At 40.9% G+C, this 27011-nt stretch overlaps 2 protein-coding genes across 2 annotated transcripts in view; one reads left to right on the forward strand and one right to left on the reverse strand.

The window, feature by feature from the left end:
- Positions 1-3542, forward strand: part of nudt6 (nudix (nucleoside diphosphate linked moiety X)-type motif 6) — a 127713-nt gene extending 124171 nt beyond the window's left edge. The window contains exon 5 of the mRNA XM_078539914.1: positions 730-3542. Within this exon, the coding sequence (XP_078396040.1) occupies positions 730-1139 (410 nt within the window). The 3' untranslated portion in view covers positions 1140-3542. The remainder of the gene's footprint in view (positions 1-729) is intronic.
- A 31-nt stretch (positions 3543-3573) lies between these two features.
- Positions 3574-27011, reverse strand: part of fgf2 (fibroblast growth factor 2) — a 109168-nt gene continuing 85730 nt past the window's right edge. The window contains exon 3 of the mRNA XM_078539901.1: positions 3574-3790. Coding sequence (XP_078396027.1) covers positions 3602-3790 — 189 coding nt within the window. The 3' untranslated portion in view covers positions 3574-3601. The remainder of the gene's footprint in view (positions 3791-27011) is intronic.

Consider the following 27011-nt stretch of genomic DNA (forward strand, 5'->3'; position numbering starts at 1 on the left):
AAACCTAAATATATATTAAATCAACTGGTGATTTACACAAAAATTAAACTATTCCTATCTGGAACAATTTAAAAGAGAAAAACATCAAACAGTGGGTTAATGAAAGTAGCAAACATGATGTACAGGAATAATCATTGCAGAATGCTGTAGAAATAATCTATTCCTTTAGACCACAACATTGTCCATTTAAGAAAAGCGATATGCAAATGATTTGCCTGCAATATTCAGAATTGCACAAAGATGCATTTGTACAGTTTTAAGTTCCGATATTGTAATCATTTTACAGTACCATGATAGACTGGGTTACATTCTTTTCAATGACGTCCAGTGATGGTTGTGATTGGTAACTGAAACCAAACTAATGCAGTTTCTTAAGGGGGAATAAAAAGCACAACCCATGCAGGAAGTCGACATATGCCTCAAAGCAGTAGCGGCAAACGAGATCACATATTCTGGAAATGCAGTCACATGCACTTTGTTGGGCTTTGACAGGAATTCAATGAAATTGAATGAGTCTCCAGATAGCAGACCAACAAAACTACTATTGGAAAGTGCACACATGAGGTGCCTAAAATAGCTTGCACCCTACTCATGCTGAATTTGAAGGTGCCAAAGTGCTGCACTTCTGCAATGAATGCATGAAATATCAAAAAGTTGGTATTTGCATTTACCATTTCAGACTTTTTTTTTCCACAAGTGTTTAAAATTAAATCTGGATGTTGATTCTAGGAGAAACAGCTGCCCGAGAAGTATTTGAAGAAACTGGAATAAAATCCAAATTTATATCGCTTCTATGCATCAGGCAACAGCATAACCATCCAGGAGCCTTTGGGAAGTCAGACATGTACATTGTTTGTCGTATGAAAGCTGTCTCGTTTGACATCAATTTTTGCCAAGAAGAATGCTTGCGGTGTGAGTGGATGGATCTGGAGGAGCTGGCCGGGAGTGAACACACAACACTCATAACCAACAGGATAGCCAAGCTGTTGTTCTATGGATACAGGGAAGGCTTTGACAAAATTGATATAAATGTGAGAGAGTTTCCAGCAGTTTATAGAGGCCTTTTCTACAAACTCTATCACAAAGAATTACCAGAGAAATATGAGAAGCTGAAACCAATGGAATCAAATAGGTTATGAATGAAAAATAATTATAAAGATCAAAAATTCAATTGTTTCTAGTTTGTCAAATCAACTAAACAAATTACATAATTATTGAGATGTACAATGGGTAAAATGCTAGTTTTGTTCAGTGTTGAGAAGTTTTTTGCAACATTTTTATTCAAATGTATAAAGGCCAGGCTTCTCAATACATCACATCAATTCCAAAAAATGACAACAGATTCCCTCAGGTTTGTAGCCCAAAAGCTTCAATATTAAAGATACATACAAAATGCCTCATGATTGCTATAATTGGTTGATCTTTCTCCCCTTTCTTCAAATTCAAAATTGAAGGCACATTCATGTGTCTATGAATGAACCGGCTGCATATTTTCACTTTCTTCTCAATTTATAAGTTTACAAATAGGGAAAAGTACTTAAGAAGCATTTTCAGACTATGTTTTGCCATAACAACAACTTGTACTTTTATAATGTTTTTAACAGGGTGAAATGTCCCAAGGCACTTCACAAGCATAATCATACAAATTTGACAGCAAGCCACATAAGAAGTAGGCTTCAAGAAGTATCTTAAAGAAGAGATAGGTAGGGAAGCAGAGAGGTTTAGGGAAGGAATTCTAGAGTTGACGGTTTAGGCAGTTGAAGGCATGCTTATCACTGGTAGGACAAAGGAAACAGTGAATGCATACAAGATCAGAATCGGAAGAGTTGGATGTTTGTGGGCTGGAGGGTATTACAGGGTTGGGGAGGACTTGGAATAGTTGCATTTGGAGGTATAAGCATAGATGAGGGTTTCAGCAACAGATGAGCTGATGCAGGTGCAATAGACAGTCTTCGTGATGGAGAGGATATGTGGTCGGTAGCTCAGCTCAGAGGCAAATAGGACAAATAGTAAGGTTGCAAAGAGTCTGGTCCAAGCTCAGATAATGGCCAATGAGGGGCATGTAAACATTGATGTGGGAACAAAATTTGTGGCAGAAGCTGAAGACAATAGCTTCACACATCAGGTCTAAATTGGATCTTTACTGCTTTGAAAATAGTGCTATTGGCAAATGGAAACCAAATTATGGCAAGATATATCAATTTAATTTACATCACCTTCAAGAATGTTATTTAGACTATAATGCCTTCCACATGAAAATATTTTGTGAACAATTATACAGAATGCCTGATTTCTATGACATATAAGGGAGAAGAGACAAAAATAACCACCCTAGCAGATTCACTTCAGTCTCATTATAATGTGTGGGCTGGTAGGAGAGGGGGCTGGGGAGAAGAAAGAAATGGATTTAAAGAGTGTGTGTGTGTATATATAAAACAGAGGTGTTCATTAGAGACTGTACTTGTAATGGTGCTGCTGTTTTTAATTTCCAATCAGTGCTGCATTGTGTGTGTTGGTTGACATTTGAACTTGTCACAGTGTCACAAACACAGTTTAGAACATTTGTTAGTTATATAAACTGCCCCTTCACTGTAACTAATAAAGCACAGCTACAATGTTGTATGTTCAGTTTCTGTAACAGAAAGTACGTAATCCTGCAAGGTTCATTAGTTTTACTCAACATATATTAATCCACGCTACTTTTAGTTAATGTTAATGGTTATGTCTACACTTATTGATCAAGACCTTAGTTATGAAGGACTAGGGTCCAACCTAATGTACATATATTCATTTTTGTCATCTACACTGATCATTACTTTTGTTTGGTCTCTCCCATTCACTCCAACTACAATTCAGAAAAGCCACAGTATATTTTGCAGCCCTCAAAGTTAAACACAAATTTGCTAGTAACTCAAAGGAAAGTAAAACAGCATCCCTAAACTGAACATAAGAACATTTCCCCCACACCTTTTAGATAGTTATTGATACATCCTGTAAGTTAAATACTTAGAACTCTGCACATACCACATGAAACAAAGAACCAATGAATTATTGAAGTTTATATTAAAAAATGAAATATTTTAATCTAGCAGTACGGAATTTGAAACATCTACATTTTTGATTCTATCCATGTACCTACTGTCAGATCAAATGGTTTCAGGGAATCAAATGTAGAATTTGACAGAGGCTTTAGTGTATGTGACCCTTTGAATCACTCAATAAGTAAATACTGTATCACAGCATCAACCTTATCTCTAAATCAAAATAATTGTATTATACAGTTGAGCTAAAATGAACTATTAATGATTTATCACATAAACCAGTATATTGGATTATATACAGGACACTTTCAACTTGGTGCTTAACTCTATGATTTGAAGAAACAAATGTGATAATATTTTACTAAAATCACATTTTGTATAGCGTGATATTGCACAGCTGATTTACTGCAGTTTGTAAAACCGCCAAAACAACTTGAGAGCATGGCGACAAAATACTGTGTGTACTGGTGCCTTTCACAGCAATAAAACAGTTATGTGAATTTTGTGTTTATGAAATCACTTTTTTTTTAAATAAAACAGGAAAGGCTGGAAGCAGATGACTATGAGCACTTCGCAGACATTGGCAGAAACAGAATTGCTTTCTGTCCTAGTGCAGTTTTTGGTCCGGGTTTGTACTGTCCAGTTCTTTTGAGAGCAACATACCAACTTTCGTATTTCTTTGAACGATATGTATTGTAGTTATTTGGCTCCAACCTTTCATGGAAGAAACATTCATCTGTTGGCAATTTCTGAAACAGCAAGAAAAGAAAGATGATAGTTTTTTTTTAGAAACAATGGGAGGAGGTTTGTCATTTATTTCTCCATTTATAAGTCTTTCTACAACATATTAAAAATCTTACATCAGTGCCCACTTCCAGTTGTCACATTTTTACATAGAAATTTATAATGAGAAAGGATCAATGTGCACAGTACATGGAAAATGCCCAACTTCTTATACTGTAATTACCGTCCCAGAGAGTTGTGAAGCTGTGGAATTCACTTCCAATTAATGGCCAAGGCAGAAAATGTGACTACATTTAAGGTTAGGTTGGGTAGCGAATGAAGCAAAGGAGATGGTGGGAAATGGGATCAGGGTGGGCAAATGTGATTAGGACTTTTGCTTATTTGGAGCATAAATACTGACACATTTAGGCTAACAAGCTTGTTTCCATGTTTTAGCTTCTATGTAGCATCAGTTAAGAGCCTCAGCCTTGCACTTCCCAGTTCTTTAGCCTGTACAACAGATAACCCTTAAGCTACAATAAATTTTACTTCTCCTTCACAAATTTCTACAGGTTTTGTTACTTAACTATTAATAACATTAAGGTATTACATAAAAATTATAGACAATGTACAACTTTAAAAGGGGGGCTGAATTATATCTTCACATCCTGCTACAATTATTATCCACCCTCTAATCCTGTTTCACTTGAAGTCACATTTGGTGTTGACTCCTCTGTGCGACATGGGAGATCAAAGTTTTTAAAAACGTCGAAGATTGCAAGCATTTCCTACTCTCAGATGTTACTTTTTTGTAACCGTTGTTGTCAGTATTACAATGTAAACATTTACAATGGGGTCCTGTATGTAAAGATTTACAAGAACATCGTATTATGGGAAAACTATATAAAACTTTCCCTGGGCTGAATTTTACGTGCCCCCAGAGGGTGCGTTTTCTGCAGGGGTGGGGGTGGTGCACGTAAAATGGAGTGGGCGCCCATCCCACCACCTTCCCGCCCAACCCCATAATACAGAGGGGCGGGGGGGCAGGTGCGTGCCAGAATCAGCTGCCCACCCCCGCCATATTAAAATTACCAAATAAGAGTCAATTAGGCTTGTTATAAAGCCTATTGACCCTAATAATATGATGCCCATGCCATGATACATTTGGCATGGACAGGGATGAGAAGCCCAATTTTTAACCTGAAATGGTAAAGGGCAGGAAGGAAGGAAGGTGGGGGGGGGGGGGGTGCGGGGGAGTGTTGCTCTTCAGGGGCTGGCCTTTGGAAGTCGTGGGTTGGCTCCCCTTGGATTGAATATCCCCCCCCACCACCCCCCTGCCGATTTTGTTCCTAGTTGCTACCTAATCCCTCTTCAAAACCCACTCTCTCCTGCCAACTGCCTGTCTCACCCCCACTGCCCCTGTCTCCAAAGCCTTCCAGCCCTCCCAGACGTACCTTCTCTGGGGATCCTAGGCCTTGGGCTCCACTCCTCACCTGTAGTCCCAGCAGCTGCCGCTGCCATGCCTTCCTGGCGTGGCTGGGACTACTAGAGCTGTCAGACAATCAGATTGGCTGGCAGCTCCAGAAGGCAGGGCTTCCGTCCCAATGAGGGGCGAAAATCCTACTCAGCCCTAATTAATGAGCCCTGCAGCTCCAGGAGTGGGGGGGATGGTGGTGGGCCCCCTGCCCCCCCACCCACCCACCCCATATTATTCAGCTCTGTTACACTTTCCTGAACCAAGTCACTCAAAATGCTTTTTGAATATAATTTTCTGCCATTTCCTTCATAAGTGAAATTTCTAATGTCCCAAATAAGGTTTTTAAACAAGTTGTTTTTAAAAAAATCAGCAAAGTACACATTCCACAATAACACAATTAAATGTCACTTAGTGGTACAGAGCTTGGAATACTGCTGAAAACAGACATGTTGCTAAAGCTTTTTGTTTTGCACTCGAGGCAAACGCAACAATGCCAAATTTCAAATGATCACAACTATTTATACTATAGGACGAAAGGGGACTGATTGGTTGGCCTTTCCTCCTGTAGTATAAATAGTTGTAATCATTTGAAATTTGGCACTCTTGCATTTATCCTGACGAGTACCAGACGAAAAGCTTCGGCAACATGTCTCTCTTTTCAGCAAACGTATTTATATATGTGATGGCGTTGAATTCTTTTTGTGCCTTAAAATCTTTATTAAGGTCCTTTTTTTTCTTTTAAAACTTGACGACCTCAATCCTTTCCAGAAGCCTGGACTTAGATTTGAGTTTGACTTATCTATTTTATTTTATTTATTTATTTATTTATTTTTTACACAGGGCAGTTACGCAAACCTAAAGGCAAATCTGCTCTCAGCACATCCATGTGCACAATTTACATGGATATGTCAATAACATTTATTTTAGCCAAATGACATAATGCTTCTCCCTCAATTACATTTCAGCATTATTCTTATTCATTCACAGGATGTGAGCTTCACTGGCTGGGCCAGCATTTATTGCCCATCCCTAGTTGACCTTGAGGAGGTGGTGGTGAGCTGCCTTCTTGAAATGCTGCAGTCCATGTGGTGTAGGTACATCCGCAGTGCTGTTAGGAAAGGAGTTCCAGGATTTTGTCCCAGTGACAGTGAAGGAATGGCGATATATTTCCAAGTCAGGATGGTGTGTGCCTTGGAGGGGAACTTCCAGGTGGTGGTGTTCCCATGTGTCTCCTGCCCTTGTCCTTCTAGATGGTAGTGGTCGTGAGTTTGGAAGATGCTGTCTAAGAAGCCTTGGTGAATTCCTGAAGTGCATCCTATAGATGGTACACACTGCTGCTACTGTGTCAGTAGTGGAGGGTACGAATGATGTTTGTGGATCTGGTGCCAATCAAGCAGGCTGCTTTGTCCTAGACGGTGTCAAGCTTCTTGAGTGTTATGGGAGCTGCACTCATTCAGGCGAGTGGGGAGTATTCCATCACACTCCTGACTTGTGCCTTGTAGACGATGGACAGGCTTTGGGGAGTCAGGAGGTGAGTTACTTGTCACACGATTCCTAGCCTCTAACTTGCTCTTGTAGCCACAGTATTTATATAGCTAATCCAGTTCAGTTTCTGGTCAATGGTAACCTCCAGGATGTTGATAGTGGGGGATTCAGTGATGTTAATGCCATTGATCATCAAGGGGCGATGGTTGGATTCTCTCTTGTTGGAGATGGTCATTGCCTGACACTTGCACAGTGCGAATGTTACGTGCCACTTGTCAGACCAAGCCTGGATATTGTCCAGGTCTTGCTGCATTTGGAAATGGACTGCTTCAGTTTCTGAGTCATCACAAATGGTGCTGAACATTGTGCAATCATCAGCGAAATCATCAGCGGACATCCCCACTTCTGACCTTATGATGGAAGGAAGGTCATTGATGAAGCAACTGAAGATGGTTGGGCCAAGGACACTACCCTGAGGAACTCCTGCAGTGATGTCCTGGAGCTGAGATGACTGACCTCCAACAACCACAACCATCTTCTTCCTTTGTGATAGGTATTAGTCCAACCAGCAGAGTATTTTCCCCGATTCCCATTGACTCCAGTTTTGCTAGGGTTCCGTGATGCCACACTCGGTCAAATGCTGCCTTGATGTCAAGGGCGGTCACTCTCACCTCACGAGTTTAGCTCTTTTGTCCATGTTTGAACCAAGGGTGTAATGAGGTCAGGAGCTGAGTGGCCCTGGCGGAACCCAAACTGGGCATCAATGACCAGGTTATTGCTTAGCTAGTGCCACTTGATAGCACTGCTAATGACCCCTTTCATTACTTTATTGATGATCGAGAGTAGACTGACTGGTAATTGGCCGGGTTGGATTTGTCCTGCTTTTTGCGCACAGGACATAGCCAGGCAGATGCCAGTGTTGTAGCTGTACTAGAACAGCTTGGCTAGAGGTACGGCATGTTCTGGAGCACAAGTCTTCAGTACTATTGCTGGAACATTATCAGGGCCCATAGCCTTTGCAGTATCCAGCACCTTCAGCCGTTTCTTGATATCACGTGGAGTGAATCGAATTGGCTGAATACTGGCATCTGAGATGCTGGGGAACTCCAGAGGAGGCCAAAATGGATCATCCACTCGGCACTTCCAGCTGATCTTATCTTTTGCACTGATATGCTGGGCTCCTCCATCATTGAGGATGGGGATATTTGTGGAACCTCCTCCTCAGTGAGTTGTTTAATTGTCCACCAGCATTCACAACTGGATGTGGCAGGACTGCAGAGCTTAGATCTGATCCGTTGGTTGCAGGATTGCTTAGCTCTGTCTATCGCTTGCTGCTTATACTGTTTGGCACTCAAGTAGTCTTATGTTATAGCTTCACCAGGTTGACAGCTCATTTTTAGGTATGACTGGTGCTACTCCTGGCATGCCCTCCTGCACTCGTCACTGAGCCAGGGTTGATCCCCTGGTTAAACTCAGCAGGTCTGACAGCATCTGTGGAGAGGAATACAGTTAACGTTTCCAGTCCGTCTGACTCTTCATCAGTCATATGGACTCAAAACGTTGACTGTATTCCTCTCCGCAGATGCTGTCAGGCCTGCTGAGTTTTTCTAACTATTTTTATTTTTGTTTCTGATTTCCAGCATCCGCAGTATTTTGCTTTTGATCCCCTGGTTGATGTTAGTGATAGAGTGGGGGATATGCCGGACCATGAGGTTACAGATTGTGTTTGAGTACAATTCTGCTGCTGCTGATGGCCCACAGCGCCTCATGGATGCCCAGTCTTGAGTCGCTAGATCTGTTCAAAATCTATCCCATCTAGCACTGTGGTACTGCCACACAATGCAATGGAGGGCATCATCAATGTGAAGACAGGACTTCATCTCCACAATGACTGTGCGGTGGTCATTCCTACTGATACCATCATGGGCAGATGCATCTGCAGCAGGCAAGTTGGTGAGGTCAAGTATGTTTTTCCCTGTTGTTGGTTTCCTCACCACCTACTGCAGACCCAGTCTAGCAGCTATTTCATTTAGGACTCGGCCAGCTCAGTCAGTAGTGGTGCTAATATGAGTCACTTTTGGTGATGGGCATTGAAGTCCCCCACTCAGAGTACATTGTGCCCTTGCCACCCTTGGTGCTTCCTCCAAGTGGTGTTCAACATGGGGGAGCACTGATTCATCATGGTAATCAGCAGGAGGTTTCCTTGCCTATGTTTGACCTGATATGCCATGAGACTTCATGGGGTCCGGAGTCGATGTTGAGGACTCCCAGGGCAACTCTCTTCCGATTGTATACCACTGTGCCTCCACCTCTGCTGGGTCTGTCCTGTCGGTGGGACAGGACATACCCAGGGATGGTGATGGTGGTGTCTGGAACATCATCTGTAAGGTATGATTCTGTGTTGACTAGTCTGTGAGACAGGTCTCCCAATTTTGGCACTAGCCCAGATGTTAGTAAGGAGGACTTTGCAGGGTCGACAGGGCTACATCATAGTTTCCAGTGCCTGGGTCAATGCCAGGTGGTCCATCTAGTTTCATTCTTTTGTGACTTTGTTACAATTGAGTGGCGGCTTGCTAGGCCATTTCAGAGGGCATTTAAGAAACAACCACTTTGCTGTGGATCTGGAGTCACATGAAGGCCAGACCAGGTAAGGACAACGGATTTCCTTCCCTAAAGGACATTAGGTGTTTATAACAATCAACAATTGTTGCATGGTCATCATTTTAATTCCAGATTTTTTTTTATTGCCGTGGCAGGATTCGAACTCAGGTCCCCAGAGCATTATCCTGGGTCTCTGGATTACTAGTCCAGTAACAACACCACTACGCCATCGCCTCCTTTGACCATTTTCCTCAACAATAGGATTTGAAAATAATTACTTTCAATTTTTAGATTTCAATACAAAGTAGATTGAAGAGGTAAAAGCAAAAACTGCGGATGCATAAATGGGCAATAAATGCTAGTGTAGCAAGTGACGCCTACATCCCATGAACAAATAAAAAAAGATATTTAGAGGTTTAAAAAGCAATGCCACATGCTGCAGGCATTTGCTAATTATTTATTAAAAGCCTACAATTGTATCTCTCTACTTTGCCAGATCTCAGTAACTCCCTCCGGTGATGTTAGATCAAACTCCAGCCGACCCCCCATCACAGAGCTGCCAAACCTCAGGGCCCCCACCTCAATTCTGCCAAAGCCCAGGATTCCCCCTATCAAACCTAGTTAAGATCAGAGATCGCTTCATCTGGGACATCTTGCATGCCACCTTGCCACGTATTATCAGGTTTAAAACTGAAGAAACAATGATAAAATACATAGGTCAAGGAAATACACACACACAAAATAATAAAATTTGGCATTTGATTTATTCATTGTGACCCGGTGGGCTTGAGGTATCCCTAAAATCATATAAACATTCCTTTAACATGATGAGCAATGCTACAGATATCTGCTGGTACTATTAAAAAATGGGTAAATAAACCTGCAATCTAGCCTTTTCCTGTTAAACTAATGGAATAACTAACTTCCAATCTTATGAGTGAAACTTCAACTAAAGATCCAAGAAAGCTCTCTAATCTCTGGGCAAGCGAACATTGTTAAGTCCTGCAATATGCTCAGTACTCCTTCTGTCCCCTTAGCTATGAGGCACTCTTCCAGTAATGTTATGTTGAGTCAAGCTCATCATTTTTGCAGATACTTGGAAATAAGAGATTTACGATCTGCATGATGCATGCTGAATTCACAAACTATAAAGTCTTGTTCATTATCTCAATGAACAGAATAACATCTGTAAAATCCCTGTCAATCTGCTTGTGCTGCCAAACAGAGTGATCAATGGGTCAGACACTCCCCATTTCCAGATTGCTTGAGGGAACACCAGTATTTTCTTCTTCTCACAACCAAAAATAATTAGCTTAGCAAAGCCAGTTATTCCCTAATCCTGTGGCATCCATACCCCAATATATCGCAAGCACTTTGTATTTAAATGTCATCTATTTTGTTGATTCTGTAAAATTTTGACAAAACCAAAACATAATTTTGATGTTATAACTGCAATGCACAAAAAAATCTCAGTTGCACCATTTTGCATGGCAAAGTCGCTTTAAAACCTTGAAGAGACCCAACTGTGTCAAATACTAAATTTGTTTATGGTGACTCAATTCAATATAACATTTAGGTATTTAAAGAACCAATTTGTATAAAATCTATCAACTTAGACTTTTGGATGCCCCCTTGTTTTCATTAAGGTTACAAAATGTTATGTGAAGTGCATGTTTTATATCACAAAGCAGTAAGACCAAGAAATTGCATTTCTAACTCCAAATACTGCAGAACTAAGGGAGAAAAATCAAAACAGATTTTTTAGAAAGAAAAAATACAAATCTTGCAATAACTGCATGCAAAAAAGTAATAGTGATGTTGATTAAAGAAAAAGCAATAGCATTTCAAATCACATCCAAAAATAACGATTCAGACCCTACTGTTTCCCTTCTAAATAAGTATTCCATGCACTTAAGCTTTACATCCTATACTTGCTAGTGTCAAACTCTGAACACAATAGGTTTCCTGCAAAAGTGTAATTCTTCAATTTTTATTGAATAGCAGAACACAAAAGTTGCACAAAAAGGTTTCCTAAATAAAAAATATTTAATCTAGGTTGTTGGCAGATACTCCTTAATTAAAAGATGTATGAGTGATGATTTTAATCTCGAGGACTACAGCAACACTGCTATTCTGGAAAACATTTTCCTTAAATTTATTCTGAGATTATGGGTAACTAATTGAAAAGGGCTGCTTCTACACTTCATAACATCGAGCAACAGAAATAACATCTTAAATGAGAAAATAAAACTGTTTCAGTACTGACAGATGTAAAATTTACAATTTGCAAATTTTCCATCATGAACCCCATTTCAGAAAATAAAACCAAGTTCATTTTTCAGAGCTCTGTTGCATTCTACTTCAAATAAAACTGCTTCAAATGTAGCTTGTCACAAATGTACAGTAACGATTGGCATTTAACGAACTTGTCATTCCAGAAACTTGAATGGAATTAACTCAGAACAATACATTGCTCACACATTACATTTCATTATTTGCTGTACTTTTAAATTGTCAATCTGTGAAAATCTACTCAAAATAATTTAATCACATGAATTTTTGAAAAGAATCAGAAAATCCATTGTACGAATCCCACCTTCATACCATGTTTTGCATCCTCTTAAGTATACAGGACTGATTTCTACGATGGTGTGACCTATAAGATGGGTTTCAGTACTTCTCAGATCCTTGAAATGAAGCAAGAGGCTTCAGTGGGCTATTTGTTGCTCTCATGAAAAAGGTACTGCCAAGACAATAGACTGAGGGCTGTCGAAAGTAAGAAGAACCCCGAGTCTAGAAAATTCCAATAGACTTTTGGATGCCCCATCATTTTCATTAAGGTTACAAAATGTTGAAGGAAATAGCATGTGGAAGGCTGAAAGTAAAGCCTGCAGGTGATGCTGCCTCCCTGCTGCAAGTTCCAACACTACCCCTCCTCGCCTGAAGGTAAAGTGAGGAATAAGGAAGGAATATGGAGAAGGGAATGATTCATGCTAGGATGCAGCTGCACTACTACCAAGCAACAAGGGGCACAGTGCCGAATGGCCCTTCATCATGTGAGTGCTAAATACTTGAGGTCTAGCATTCCAGTTGGCTATAGAGTTATGGATGTGTGACAGAACAGAAATACACCCCTGATCCAGGATCACGTGCATTGAATAATTCTGTTAGACTCCCTGGCCTCTGCTAGGATGTGAAAGCGCCTCAAAGACCTGCCACAAATGGCCTCAGTACTGCCTTAGAACAACCTAAAATAAAAATAATATAAAATTAGGGATGGGCAATAAATGCTGGCCTACCCAGCGATGCCCACATCCCATGAACAAATTTTTAAAAACCATTGCAACTCTGGATACCAGGACAAATAGTACCCTTTACACCCAGTACCGCTAAGGTATAATTAACAGGAAATACATTGGGACAGGTTTTGCTGTCAATATACTGAGGCGGCTAATGATGCTTACCAAAATATATATGCAAATGGCACAGCAATTGGAGGACCAGATGTAGAGTTAAACGTGAATATCCAAAAGTTGGTGTCTGGGCTGCAGCATTCCGCAGTTAGTATACCGTATGCCATTCTCACAAAGCTGTCTGCCCCATCATTGAAATCCATTGAATATCATAAAGTATTGTGTTTATCCAGTAGATATGAACTAAAACTGCATTAGATATTTAGGACTAGTAATTAATAATGCAAATTGCTCTTTAATGAAACAATATTTGTTAATTACTTCCAATCAGCCTGTCTGGCACAAATTTAACTACTGTAATTGTAGAATTTCATTCCAGTCAGAGTCGCTGCTTCCTCTTTCTCTTAATCAGTCTTTATTCCCTGCTCTTGATTTCTTTTTCTGTACTGGATTGGATATTGAATACGGCCTTTTTTAGCTCACTCTCCTTCTCAGTCCTTCCGCTGTTTATTTCTCAATCCTTAAATCTTATTGGTTCAAGGAGATATGTGATTTGCCCTGTTCACTTGGGTCCCAGATGACCTGTTTCTCTTACTGCTCTATTACCGGCTCACAATTTCAGTAGCTTTGTGAGCTAAACGCTTTTGAGTTCAAGGATGTATGTGCAAGTTTAACTAATGGCAGATGTCATTAAATGCCCTTCTACAGCAAAATCTGGCCCAATATATAAATGTATTTCCTGTTATTTGCATGTAATTATAACATGTTTGCCTATATGAAGACTGTTAGCGTGATGTCAATTCTGGTAGAAAATGGCAGAAGTAGTGAGTGTGGGGAACAAGCAGAGAGCTGGCAAAGAAATTTATGCCACCTTAGATAGATTATACAACCACAGTAGGGAGAGAAGGAAATTTGCCAAAGTGGAGTCCCGCAGGGGTCTGTGCTGGGGCCGCAACTTTTTACAATTGATATCAATGACTTAAATGAGGGGAGTGAAGACATGGTCGCTAAATTTGCAGATGATACAAAGATAGGGAGGAAAGTATGTTGTGAAGCAGACATAAGGGGGTTGCAGATGGATAGATAGGTTGAGTGAGTGGGCAAAATCTGGCAGATGGCATATAATGCGGAGCCAAACAGAGGCAGACAGAAGTTGTTCACTCTGGCAGGAAGGATAAAAGACCAGAGTATTATTTAAATGGAGAACAGCTGCAGAATTCTGAGGTGCAGAGGGATCTAGGTGTTCTAGTGCACAAGTCACAAAACGTTAGTATGCAGGTACAGCAAGTAATTAAGGTGGCTAATGGAATGCTATCCTTTATTGTGAGAGGAACTGAACATAAAAGTAAGGATGCTATGCTTCAGCTATACAGGGCAGTGGTGAGCCTACATCTTGAATATTGTGTGCAGTTTTGGTCTCCTTATTTAAGGAAGTTTGTAAATGCATTGGAGAAGGTTCAGAGGAGGTTTACTAGATTGACACCTGGAATGAGTGGGTTGTCTTATGAGGAATGGTTAGATAGATTGGGATTGTTTCCACTGGAGTTTAGAAGAGTGAGGGTTGACTTGTTTGAAGTATATAAGATTCTGAATGGTCTTGACAAGGTGGATATGGAAAGGATGTTTCCTCTTGTGGGTGAGCTCAGACTAGAGACCATTGTTTTCAAATTAAGGGTTGCCCTTTTAGGACAGAGATGAGGAGAACTTTTTTCTGAGGGTTGTGCGACTTTGGAACTCTCTGACTCCAAAGGCTGTGGAGGGAGGGTCATTAAATATTTTTAAGGCAGAGGTAGATCGTTTCCCTTACCTAAAAAGTATCTGAGATTATCAGGGATAGATGCGAATGTGGAATTCAAAACACAAACTGATCAGCCATGATCTTATTGAAAAACGGGGCAGGCTCGAGGGGCCGAATGACCTACTTCTGCTCCTATTTCATATGTTCATAACAGAAGTTGGCATTCAGAAGCAAGTACACTGACCAATTTCTTTTCTCCCCTCCCTAGACTGCAGACTTGACTCTCAACCAGCATTCTTCCTGCTTGAGGTTGTCCCAGCTAAGATCATGTATAATTCAGCATCCAAAATATTCATAGTATCCCTCTTTCATATGCTTGTATTAATTCATAGGAAAAAGGGACAGGGAAATTGCACCATTATGCATTCAATACTAAAGCTCATGCACATCTCCATTTACAAACCACAGATTTGGGCAGCCTTCCACAAAAAGGATCCGGATCCAAAAAACTCGTACATGATGCACTGCAAAGAGACTTATTGACAACTGTGATTCTGCACCTCAATGCATGTTATATTTTTAATCCTGCAAGTTACCCTCAGTCAGAAATAAAAAACAACCTACTTCAATAATATAATCGGTACAACAGCTGGAAAAACAAAATAGCATCATTAATTTCTTGTGCAGAAAAAGTCTCAAATTCTGGAGGATGAAGGGAGGGAGGTACTGCCCTCTCTGACTATCATCTGAAATTTATATAAGGGTGGGGAGGCATTACTTGTGTTCATCTCCTTCTGTCATGAAGAGATTGGCAGGAGGACCCTCCACCAAAACTCCAAGCCATTCACCTCTCTGGAGGGCAAACTGGAGCATTATGCAGGCAGATGTGCAACACAGAAACACAAGTTGGGCCTCACAAAATATGTTTCCTAGTGCAATCCACTGTAGTCCAGAAGCCAGAAACAGATTGTGCCTACACTCCTAAATAATAATCTTCTATCATTCATTTTCAATGGAACCATTCTAATAACCTAACTCCTCCCTCCACAGACCGACATTGAGGGAACACCATAAAATCTCCTTAAATTAGTTTTAATTTATAAAACCCAGAACGAGAAAACAGCAAAAACTGGGAAATAAGGATACTGGTCCAAACCGGTCTTGTATACCTTAAAATGGAACACCAGTAAAAACTGGAAAATAAGAGTATTACTCCGAACTGTTTTTTTCCTATTGGGAAGTCTGTTGAGTCCTTTGTATCCCAGTACATAGATTCTGGTGCTGTCACTTTCACTCCCTTATTTTGGTGAGGTGCTGTTTTTTTCCCAGGTGATGTCAACATCTAAAAAAGCTCCTCCGCTGCCAGGTTATTCTTGGCCTTTCACTCTTCCATTTGGCTGTCATCTCAGTTCTTGGCATTCTTTTTCTGAAGTCTAGCATTCTGACCTAGCTAACCGAAGCAGCTTCTTAAGGTGGCCCACTCTACTCTGCTCTCTCTTCTCATTTACAATGCATGTTACTTGGCCTGCCCAGCAATCCCAAGTATCTTGAAGACTGAAAGAACTCATAGAGGCTCCTTTGGCAGCATCTTGCAAACCCACAACCTCCAATTCCCAATAGGACAAGGGGCAGCAGGTAGATGGAAACACCAACTCCATCAAGTTGCCTACCATCCCAACTTGGACATATAATCACTGTTCCTTCATCACCACTGGTCAATATCTTGGGACTGCCTTTTTAACAGCATTGTGGGAGCACCTTTACCATGTGACCGCAGTGGTTCAAGAAGGCCTTCTATCACCTTCTCAAGAGATGCCAGGGATTGTAAATAAATAGCGGCCTTGCCGGCAGCAACCACAAACCAAGAATGACATTTTTAAAACATCTAATGTCAAAATACTTGAGTTTCTTCTGTAGCCTTTGTTGCCAGGTTTCAGAGCCATTTTGTGTGGATAAAACACATTCATATAATCAATATTTGTCAGATATGATTTCTTCAAATGTTATCCAGTATATTAAAAACACTAACTGCTTTGCCAACTCTGACAACTGATCCACAATTAGTGTTGCAGCATACTGCAGTTCCAAGACAGGTAAAGTGGCCTACAGTCTGTTGTATCTCTGCTCAGAGTTTGATATCACTAGCTCCAAGAGGTGCTGATCTTTGGTCCCTTCTGGAGAAATCTTTAGTAAGGGTTGCTGTATAACTTTCTAATACCCCTGAATAGCTTTTCCTTTGCATTTGCAGTTTACCTGCCAATAGTGCTATATCATCCAGATTATCTTAGTGTCCCAAATGTTTGACTTCTCCTCTGACTCAGTCCACATTGTCCTTTTTACTCACACGTATATTATTGGTGCAACTAGCCATATCCCTGTAGGAAAAAAAATGGCTTATTTTGTTAATAGTTAAGTGGCTGTTACTGATACATCTATAAATAGCTGCACTTCCAGGATACAGTAGCCAAGCAAGTAGGCAGAAGGAACTACAGAACTGCTTCACAATTTCAGTTATTATCCTTGTTCCATGAGTCAACAGAGTACAAGTAATATTTGTATTTGTCCCACCATAAAAATACACTGTATTCCTATTTGTTTCCCAGGCAGATGTTAATTTTTTTTCCCACTAATATCTTGACAAGAGTAGAAGAAGAAAGAAAATGCTGGAATTGTTGGATTGGAAGAAAGTGTGTACACCCCAGGCAGAACCCCCACCTACTGAATAATGTTGTCTTTCTGCTGTCAGGTCTCTGTATAGTACTGCAAGAGATTAAATTAGAGGGTGGAAGATGGAGGCCAGCCAGGAGAGAATTGGAATAGTCAAGCCTGGAGGTAAAAAAGTATAAATGAAGGATTTAGTTGCAGATGGGCAGAGGCAGGAGAAAAGGTTTTGGATAACAGTGTAGCAAGATGGTATTAGTAGAGCACTTTTTATAGTCGAGTGTGAAATGTCCCAATTTAAAAGTGGATAGTGGGTCATAGAACTTCAAACTACACAGTAAACTATTTATACCCACATCTACAGTAAATATTTGTCAATTTCTAGACAATTTCAACACCACTTTCCAGTAAAGCAACTTCAGACAAAGGACGAAGAACATCAATTGAATAGACCACCAGGTGAAACCGTAAAATACAACCAGGACTTGGCATTCCTTAGATAAGCTAAGGATCTAGTGTAACATTCCATACAAAGTTAACTAGGTTTCCTAACTCAGTTTCTTTACTAATCAATCCATAGTTCATCTCGCATCAAAGCACCGTTGGGGTATTTTTTTTTAAAAACAGAGATATAAAAGGGTACATCATATTTATACCAATTTGCAGCCTGCTGGTGAGTTTCTGGCAAGAATTCGCAGCAAGACTTGCAAGTTTAATGCCAATTCTTCAAAATGCCATTTTAACTTAACTCATAGGAATTACCAGCATACTTTTTACATAACTGAACTAAAGGAATTTTGTTTAGAGTTAAAACAAAGACATGAGTTGAAACAAAGGACAGAATATCTTATGTTCAATCATAGCCAAAAATTCATATCTTTGAGCATATGTGAATAATTTTCGCACTTTACTAAATTCAAATTATCAAATGTGTTTGCAGGTGCACATTACAATTATTGGAGAAAATGATACATACAGCAGTATACACAAAATTGATGGACAATGAAGTTAGAAACATACTAATATCAGATATAATCTAAAGACACACTGTCTCTCCACCACCCTGCCCCCAGCACAGTTTCATCAAGAATCTTGCATGAAATGCTTGGGCTATGAGTAACAGTTTTACTTGAAGTTTAAAAACTCAACTTGCATCCCTCTACTTCCTTCCCCCCACACTCTTCTTCCTGCTCCCTCTCCTCCCCTAATACCACCACCCCTGCCTGCTCCCTCTCCTCTAATACCACCGCCCTTCACCCGCCAAAACCAAACTATTGGAAAAATTATCAGTTGCAACTCATCACCATGCAATAAAACCCTTAAGACAGTGCATACGTATTTAAATAAGAGTTCTGATAACACTATGCAGTTCAAGCTATTCTACAGCAACTTCTGATAAAATAAGTTATTCCCTTCTGCCACTTTCCAAAAACAATGAAAAAAATCTACTTTACAAACCCTTTAAAGACAAAATGCTACAAGCAGTTGCTTTCTTTTCTTTGTAGTATATTATGTATTTGCCAAATGATAAGGTATGTGCAACCATAACACCAAATAGAGGTCTAATTTGAGATATTGTATAAGATGAAAGGAGCGCTTTGATGTACAAACAGCAACATAGATCTTATATTCTAACTGCACTCTTGAGGCTTGTAATCTACACATTACCAATATATTAGCTAACAGAGGTTCTGAGAGATAGGAACTCTCAACTTCCCCTGTAGACTGAAGCTGCAAATTCAGAGTCAAAACATTACCTTAAAATTGTAAGTTAATGGCAGGCATCTCAGGAGAGGGAGCTTGCAGTGTCTACCTGCTTGATGCTTTCCATGACCAGTCACAACAATCAACAACTAAACAGATATCTACTTACAGCTGACTGACACTGGAGGGAGTGGACTGGATTACATCATGGATGCACAAAATTACCTTTTGATTCAGCTCCACAATTAATTTGAAGACATTGTTTGTGTACCTTTAAAAGGGTTTTTCCAGATAAATTATATTATGATTGATGATATCATGCCATCTAAATGATTAGATCAAAAGGCATTTAACAATTAATCAATTGTTAAACCAGTGCCAGACAAACTGTTAGTTGTTCTGTCTGTTGACTGACTAGTTGTAACAACTGTGTTTCTAAATAAAAAATATATATTAGAGGGATACCTGCTAACACAGAAAGCTATGAGTAGCTGATGAACGGAATGCCTTGTTTCGAATAACAACAGGAATTTGGAAAGAATGGGAATTCAGTGCAGAGGGGGATGGGTTTGCAAAGTAATTTAAAGCAAGGGGTAACAGTAAATAATAACCTCAATGGAGAAAATAGAAGTAATAGCATAGACAGAGAGGGGCAGCAGAACCCAAGGTTTAAGAACCAAGATTTAAGGATATAGGTAAGAGTCTAGATATTCTTGCATGTTTAATATCTTTCATGGTTTTTATCAAGCTCGACTTAGCAACAATTTAATATTAGTGCAAGAAAGTGCAAGTCAAAGGAAAACAAGCCAAGTGTTAGGAAGGCAAAGAGAGGATATGAAAAATATTGGCAGGTAGAATCAAAGAAAACCCCAAAATGTTTTACCAGTACATCAAGAGCAAGAGAATAACTAAGGAAAGGGTAGAGCTGATCAGAAATGTATATGGCAACTTGTGCCCTGATGCTCAAGATGTAGGCAGGGTTCTCAATGAGTACTGTGTCTCTGTCTTCACTAAGGAGAGGGATGATGCAGATATTCTAGTAAAAGAGGAAGAATGTGATATATTAAATACAATAAGCAGAGTGATAGAGGATGTACTTGAGGGGCTGACATCCTTGAAGGTGGATAAGTCACCAGGGCCAGATGGATTATATCCCAGGTTTTAAGGGAAGCCAGGGAGGAAATAGCGGATGCTCCGAGAATCATTTTCCAATTCTCACTAGCTACAGGTGAGGTACCAGAGTATTGAACGTCTGCGAATGTTGTACCATTATTTAAAAAGGGTGCAAGGGATAGACCAAATAATTATAGGCCAGTCAGTCTGACCTCTGTGGTGAGCAAATTATTAGAATCAATTCTGAGACACAGGATAAACTGTCACTTAGAAAGGAACGGATTAACCAGGGATAGTCAGCATGATTTTGTTAGGGGAAGGTCGTGTCTTACTAATTTAATCAAATTTTTTTGAGGAAGTAACAAGGAGGATTGATGAGGGTAGTGCAGTGGATGCTGCCTACATGGATTTTAGTAAGGCAAGGTACCACACGGCAGGCCGGTCAGAAACATAAAAGCCTATGGGACACAGGGGAGTGTGGTGAGTTGGATTCAAAATTGGCTCAACGATAGGAAACAAAGGGTAATGGTCAATGGATGATTTTGCAAATGGAAAACCATTTCCAGTGGTGTCCCACAGGGCTCATTGGAGGGTCTCTTGCTGTTTGTTGTATAATGTTTTGGACTTGATGTGCAAGGCATGATCTGGAAATTTGCAGATGACACAAAAATTGGCCATATAGTTGATAGTGAAGAGGATAGCTGTTGTCTCCAGAATGATATCAATGATTTAGCTGAGTGGGCGGAAAAGTGGCAGATGGAATTCAATCCAGAGAAGTGTGAGATAATGCATTTGGGGAAGACAAACAAAGCTAGGGAATAAACGATAAATGGGAGCATATTGAAAGGGGTAGAGAAAGTATGAGACCTTGGAGTGCATGTCCATAGGTTCCTGAAGGTGGCAGGACAGGTGGATAAAGTGGTAAAGAAAGCATATGGAATATTTTCCTTTATTGGACTGGGTATAGAATACAAAAGCAGGGATGCATAAAATGCTGGTTAAGCCACAGCTGGAATTTTGTGTACAGTTCTGGTTGCCACATTACAAGAAGGACATAATTGCTCTGGAGAGTGTACAAAAGAGATTTACAAGAATGTTGCCAGGGTTTGAAAATTACAGCTATGAGGAAAGATTGGATAGGCTGGAGTTGTTTTCCTTGGAATGGAGGAGGCTGAAGGATGACCTGATTGAGGTGTACACAATTATGAGTAGACAGGGATGCCCTGTTTCCCCGAACAGGGAGGTCAGTTACCAGGGGGCACAGATTTAAGGTGATTGTTAGAAGGATTAGAGGGGACATGAGGAAAAACTTCTTCAGCCAGAGGGTGGTGGGTGTTTGAAATTCACTGTCATGTTTGGTGGTGGAGGCAGAAACCCTCAACTCATTTAAAAGGCACCTGGATCTGCACCTAAAGTGCTGTAACCTGCAAGGCTACAGACCAGATGCTGGAAGGTAGGATTAAAATAGGCAGCTAGTTTTTTTTTTCTTTTTCGGCCGGCACAGGCACGATAGGCTGAATGGCCTCTTTCTGTGCTGTAACTTTTCAATGATTAAATTCTAACTGCATTTAAGGACACTAATAACTGCTCAGTAATTGATTGCTAATTTAAACAAGCTATGTAATAAATCCAGACAGACCTCAAGTGGCCAATTAGTTCAAGAAATAAATTACAGATAGCCAACTCCTCACATCTCACCCAAACCCAGGGCCTGGGAGAGAGGGGTGCAGACAGTGCTAATCACCATTGGCCAAATAGCCTGACAATCTGGATGCTCGGTGTCCAAAGCAGCCAATCCGGCAATGTAAAGCACCTGACTGTTGACAGGCTACTCAGTCAATGATTGCTGTTGCTCTGAACAACCATGGAGACTGTGAGGCAATGAGAGAAAGTGAGTGAGAGAACACAGAAACTGGGAGTGAGTGAGGACAGAAGGAAAACCCAGACTAAAGGACAATCCACTACTGACCCCCACTTTCATATGAATTCTGCTGAGGCCAGCTAAGTGTGTGTGACCAGAGGTGGACGCAAAATCGGTGTTAAGTTCAATCCAACTCCTTATCTCGGCCCCCCTTCCCTGGTGTCCAGGACTTGAGGCCTATTGACTCTCAAGCTCTCCTTCTTAAGCTAAAAGGCAAAAAAACGGCTTGATAAAAACAATTTAAATTATGGGTATAGCAATGTACGTAGGTTTTCAAATATGGCCAATAGTTTGTGGAAAGGATCTGGATTTAGTAGGGATTACAGAAACATGACAATAGAGTACAGAACTGGCAACTAAATTTTGCTGGAAGCAACACTTTTAGGAAGGAAGAGAACTGTACTAGTCAAAAGTAACGATGACAGAAACATGTTACTAGCAGTAAGAGAGAGATAGCATCCATATGGATTGAGTTAAAAGATAAGAAGGAATCCACCATCCTAATAGGCATATACTGTAGGCCACCAAATAGTTGAAGGGGATTGGGGGAAGAATTATGTGGGCAAATCCATGGGGTAAGTTGCAGCATAGAATAGTCATCATGGAAGATTTCAACTACCCCCAAATAAACTGGCAGGAAGAAGGAGCGATAGGAAAAAAGGGTATCGAGTTTTCAGTGTATACAGAACTCCTTTCTTACTCAGTACACAATTTGTCCACCAAGAACCAAAACATAAGACGTAGGAGCAGAAATTAGGCCATTCGGCCCATCGAGTCTGCTCCGCCATTCAATCATGGCTGATAAATTTCTCAACCCCATTCTCCCGCCTTCTCCCCGTAACCTTTGATCCCCTTACCAATCAAGAACCTATCTATCTCGGTCTTAAATACACTCAATGACCTGGCCTCCACATAACAGATTGGAGAAGTAAGAGTAGGACAATATCTTAGGAGTAGTGATCACAACATTGTAAGGTTCAAGATTAGGATTGAGGCTGATATAAGTGGATCAAAGACTAAGATAATAGATTGGAAATGAGCAAATTATGAGGAAATGTGGATTGAATTAAGAAAGGTAAACTGGGAGAAAATCTTGAAAAAGGAGGCAGAAAAAAGAAAAGAGTAATCAATAGAGTTGAAGAGGAATGTAGTCCACTAAAAGCCAAAGCCAAGTAAGTTAATTATGGGATGCTGTGGATCAATGAAGAACTAAAGGGAAAACTGAATCTAAAGAAAAAGATATAAAAATACAAAGGTACTAAAGGAGGAAGTTGAGCTTAAAGAGTATAATACAGCTGCGATAGAGTGGGAGAAAATAATTGGCAAAGCAGGATATCCTCGATGGAATTCCTGCACTGCATCTACAAGATGCACTGCAGGAATTCATCAAGACTTCTTTGACAGCACCTTCAAAACCCACGGCCATTACCATCTAGAAGGACAAGGGTAGCAGACACATGGGAACAGCACTACCTAGAAGTTCCCCTCCAAGTCACTCATCATCCTGACTTGGAAATATATCGCTTTTCCTTCACTGTCGATGGGTCAAAATCCTGGACCTCCCTTCCTAACAGCACTGTGGGTGCACCTACACCACATGGACTGCAGCGGTTCAAGGCGGCAGCTCACCACCACCTTCTCAAGGGCAACTGGGGATGGGCAATAAATGCTGGCCCAGCCAGCGATGCCACATCCCGTGGATGAATTTAAAAAAATGTACCCAAACTCAAAGAAACTAGGGAGGAAATAGCAGAGGCACTAGTTTTAAAAAGTTCCATCGAAGATGGGATAGTGCCAGGGAGGCAATAACAGACAACTACTGTCGTTCTTATATGTACACTAAAAAAAGAGATAAGACGTGATGAATAAAATAAAACTCAACATGTTTTTTGTATTAGGTGATAAGGCTTACTGTACTTCATGCTGATGAAATACAGCTGGTTTTCTGACTCCTTTGCAGGGCATCCTCCCTTCTGAATACTATTTTGGCATGCTCCTATACTGTGTGGAAGATACTTCAGTTAAAGGATAGATCATCTAGAACCATAGAACACTACAGCACAGAAAACAGGCCATTCGGCCCTTCTAGTCTGTGCCGAAATATTATTCCGCTAGTCCCATTGACCATCTACCTTATAGGATCTTTATTCTTTGAACTATATAGGTCCTATACAGAAATTAGGTGTAAAACAATCTTGGTTATGATGTATTCACCCCTTCCAAAAACATTAACTCCCTCCACCACTGACGCACAACAGCAGTAGTGTGTACCATCTACAAGATGCACTGCAGGAACTGACCAAGCCTCCTCAGACATCCCATAAATGAAATTTTTAAAAATCACACACACAAAAATGTGTTTTTACAGATAGGTAATGCCATATGTAACATCCTTTTCCAGTTTTGTATCACGCCTCAGGACCTGCACAATTGCACCAGCTCATTAACCTGCAGGGTCCAATGTAGTGTGAGGGTGCTGATCTTTGAACAATTGCAACTGTTAAACATTCACCATAATGTGCAGGAGGACACCAAAGTACTGTCAAACAGATGGAGAGATCCTGTGGAATATTTATTGCACTAGTTGTCAGGTCTGGACTGTCAAAGACAATCTTGTAAATTGAAGTCAAGACAAGATAGCAAATCCATGAGGATTGGATCCGAGTGACCAGCCATGTAAAGATCATCAACTGGAATCAATTGAGAGATGCCCAGGAAACAGCTGTGCATTCACTGGACAGGCTTTCAACAAGGTCTCTGGTCTTTTAGCCAGGCTGAGAGTATAAGTCCTGAATTCACTTTACCATCCATTTAGCTATTTAATGTCTGGGCCCTTGTACCAAATTAAATGAATAACATATGATTTCTGACATTCCTCTGTACAAAGCACATAATTGCCTAATATTCTGTCAGCACCCGCATCATGGAAATGAAATCCTAGTTCCAAGTTGCTTGGCAACAGATAAAACATGGTGGAAATTTATTTGTTAAACTGGGAAGCAATTAGGCAAAAGCACGAAGGAAACCCCAAGTCAGAATGCCAAATCAAATATGGCTGATCAACAACATGCAGTTCACTAATGGCACGGTCGCAGAGTGAGTCCTTACATTACTAGACCAGTAATCCAGAGCCACAATAATCTGTAACCTTATGGTCAGACATATCCCTCACTCTACCATCATCATCAAGCCAGGGTCCAACCCAGGTTGAGTGAAGAGTAGGAGAGCATACCAGGAGCAGTGCCAGGTGTACCTAGGATGAGGTGCCAACATGGTAAAGCTGTAACACAGGACTACATATCAGCTAAACAGCAGAAGCAGCATGCTATAGATGGTGCTAAACGAACTCACAAAATATACAAAAAGATGGGCAAATCCACCTTGCTTGTCACCTCCTCAAAAGAACCCCAATAAAACAACCAGGGAAATGCTTCAAAAATTATGTTGATAGCGACATCAAGCGGCACTTACTAACCAATAACTTGCTCAATGATGATCAGTTTGGGCTCTGCCAGGACCACTCAGCTCCTGACCCTATTACAGCCTTGGTCCAAACAGGGACAAAAGAGCTGAAGTCCAGAGGTGAGGTGAGAATGACATTGCTTCACATAAAAGCAGCTCTTGACCAAGTATAGCATCAAGTAGACTTCATAAAACTGAAGTCAATTGGAATCAGGGGGAAAACTCTCCACTGGCTGGAGTCATACCTAGCACAAAGTTGGTTGTGATTATCGGAGGTCAATGACCTCAGTCCCAGGACATTGCTACAGGAGTTCCTCAGGGCGCGTCCTGAGCCCAACCAGCTTCAGCTCATTCGTCAATAACCTTCCCAATATGAGGTCAGAAGTGGGGATACTCACTAACGATTGCACAACGTTCAATACCATTTGCAACTCCTCAGCTACTGAATCAGTCCATGACTGTACATAGCAAGAGTCTAGCAACATTCAGGCATTGGCTGATAAGTGGCAAGTTACATTCATGCTTCACAAATGCCAGTTGATGACCATCTCCAATACGAGAAAGTCTAATCACCTCCCGCGACATTCAATTGCATTACCATTGCCATAAGCAACTCACTGGAGGCGAAAGCCCCACAAATATTCCGATCCTCAATGACGGGGGAGCTCAGCATATCAGTGCAAAAGATAAGGCTGAAGCATTTGCTACAATCTTCGGCCAGAAGTGCTGAGTGGATGATCCATCTAGGCCTTCTCCAGAGGTCCCCAGCATCACAGATGCCAGTCTTCAGCCAATTCGATTCACTCCACGTGATACCAAGAAACGGCTGAAGGCACTGGATACTGCAAAGGCTATGGGCCCTGACGATATTTCAGCAATAGTACTGAAGACTTACGCTCCAGAACTTGCTGCACCCCTAGCCAAGCTGTTCCAGTACAGATACAGCCAGATATATGCCAGTGTTGTGAGGAAAATTGCCCAGATATGTCCTGTACATAAAAAGCAGGACAAATCCAACCCGGCCAATTACCGCCCCATCAGTCTACTCTCAATCATCAGTAAAGTAATAGGAGGTGCCATCAACAGTGCTATCAAGCAACACTTGCTTAGCCATAACCTGTTCAGTGATGCCCAGTTTGGGTTCTGCCAGGGCCACTCAGTTCCTGACCTCATTACAGCTTTGGTTCAAACATGGACAAAAGAGCTGAACTCCCAAGGTGAGGTGAGAGTGACTGTTCTTAACATCAAGGCTGCATTTGACCGAGTGTGGCATAAAGGATCCCTAGCAAAATTGGAGTCAATGGGAATCAGGGGAAAACTCTCCGCTAGTTGGAGTCATACCTAGCACAAAGGAAGGTGGTTGTGGTTGTTGGAAGTGAGTCACCTCAGATCCAGGACATCATTGCAGGAGTTCCTCAGGGTAGTGCCCTAGGCCCAAACATCTTCAGGTGCTTCATCAATGACCTTCCTTCCATCATAAAGGTCAGAAGCAGGGTTGTTCACTGATGATTACACAATGTTCAGCACCATTCACAACTCCTCAGATACTGAAACAGTCCATGTCCAAATGCAGCAAGCCTAAGCCTGGACAATGTCCAGGCTTAGGCTGACAAGTGGCAAGTAACATTCGCACCATACAAGTGCCAAGCAATGACCATCTCCAACAAGAGAG

The sequence above is a fragment of the Cetorhinus maximus genome, chromosome 1, assembly GCF_964194155.1.
Source record: "Cetorhinus maximus chromosome 1, sCetMax3.hap1.1, whole genome shotgun sequence".
NCBI lineage: Eukaryota > Metazoa > Chordata > Chondrichthyes > Lamniformes > Cetorhinidae > Cetorhinus > Cetorhinus maximus.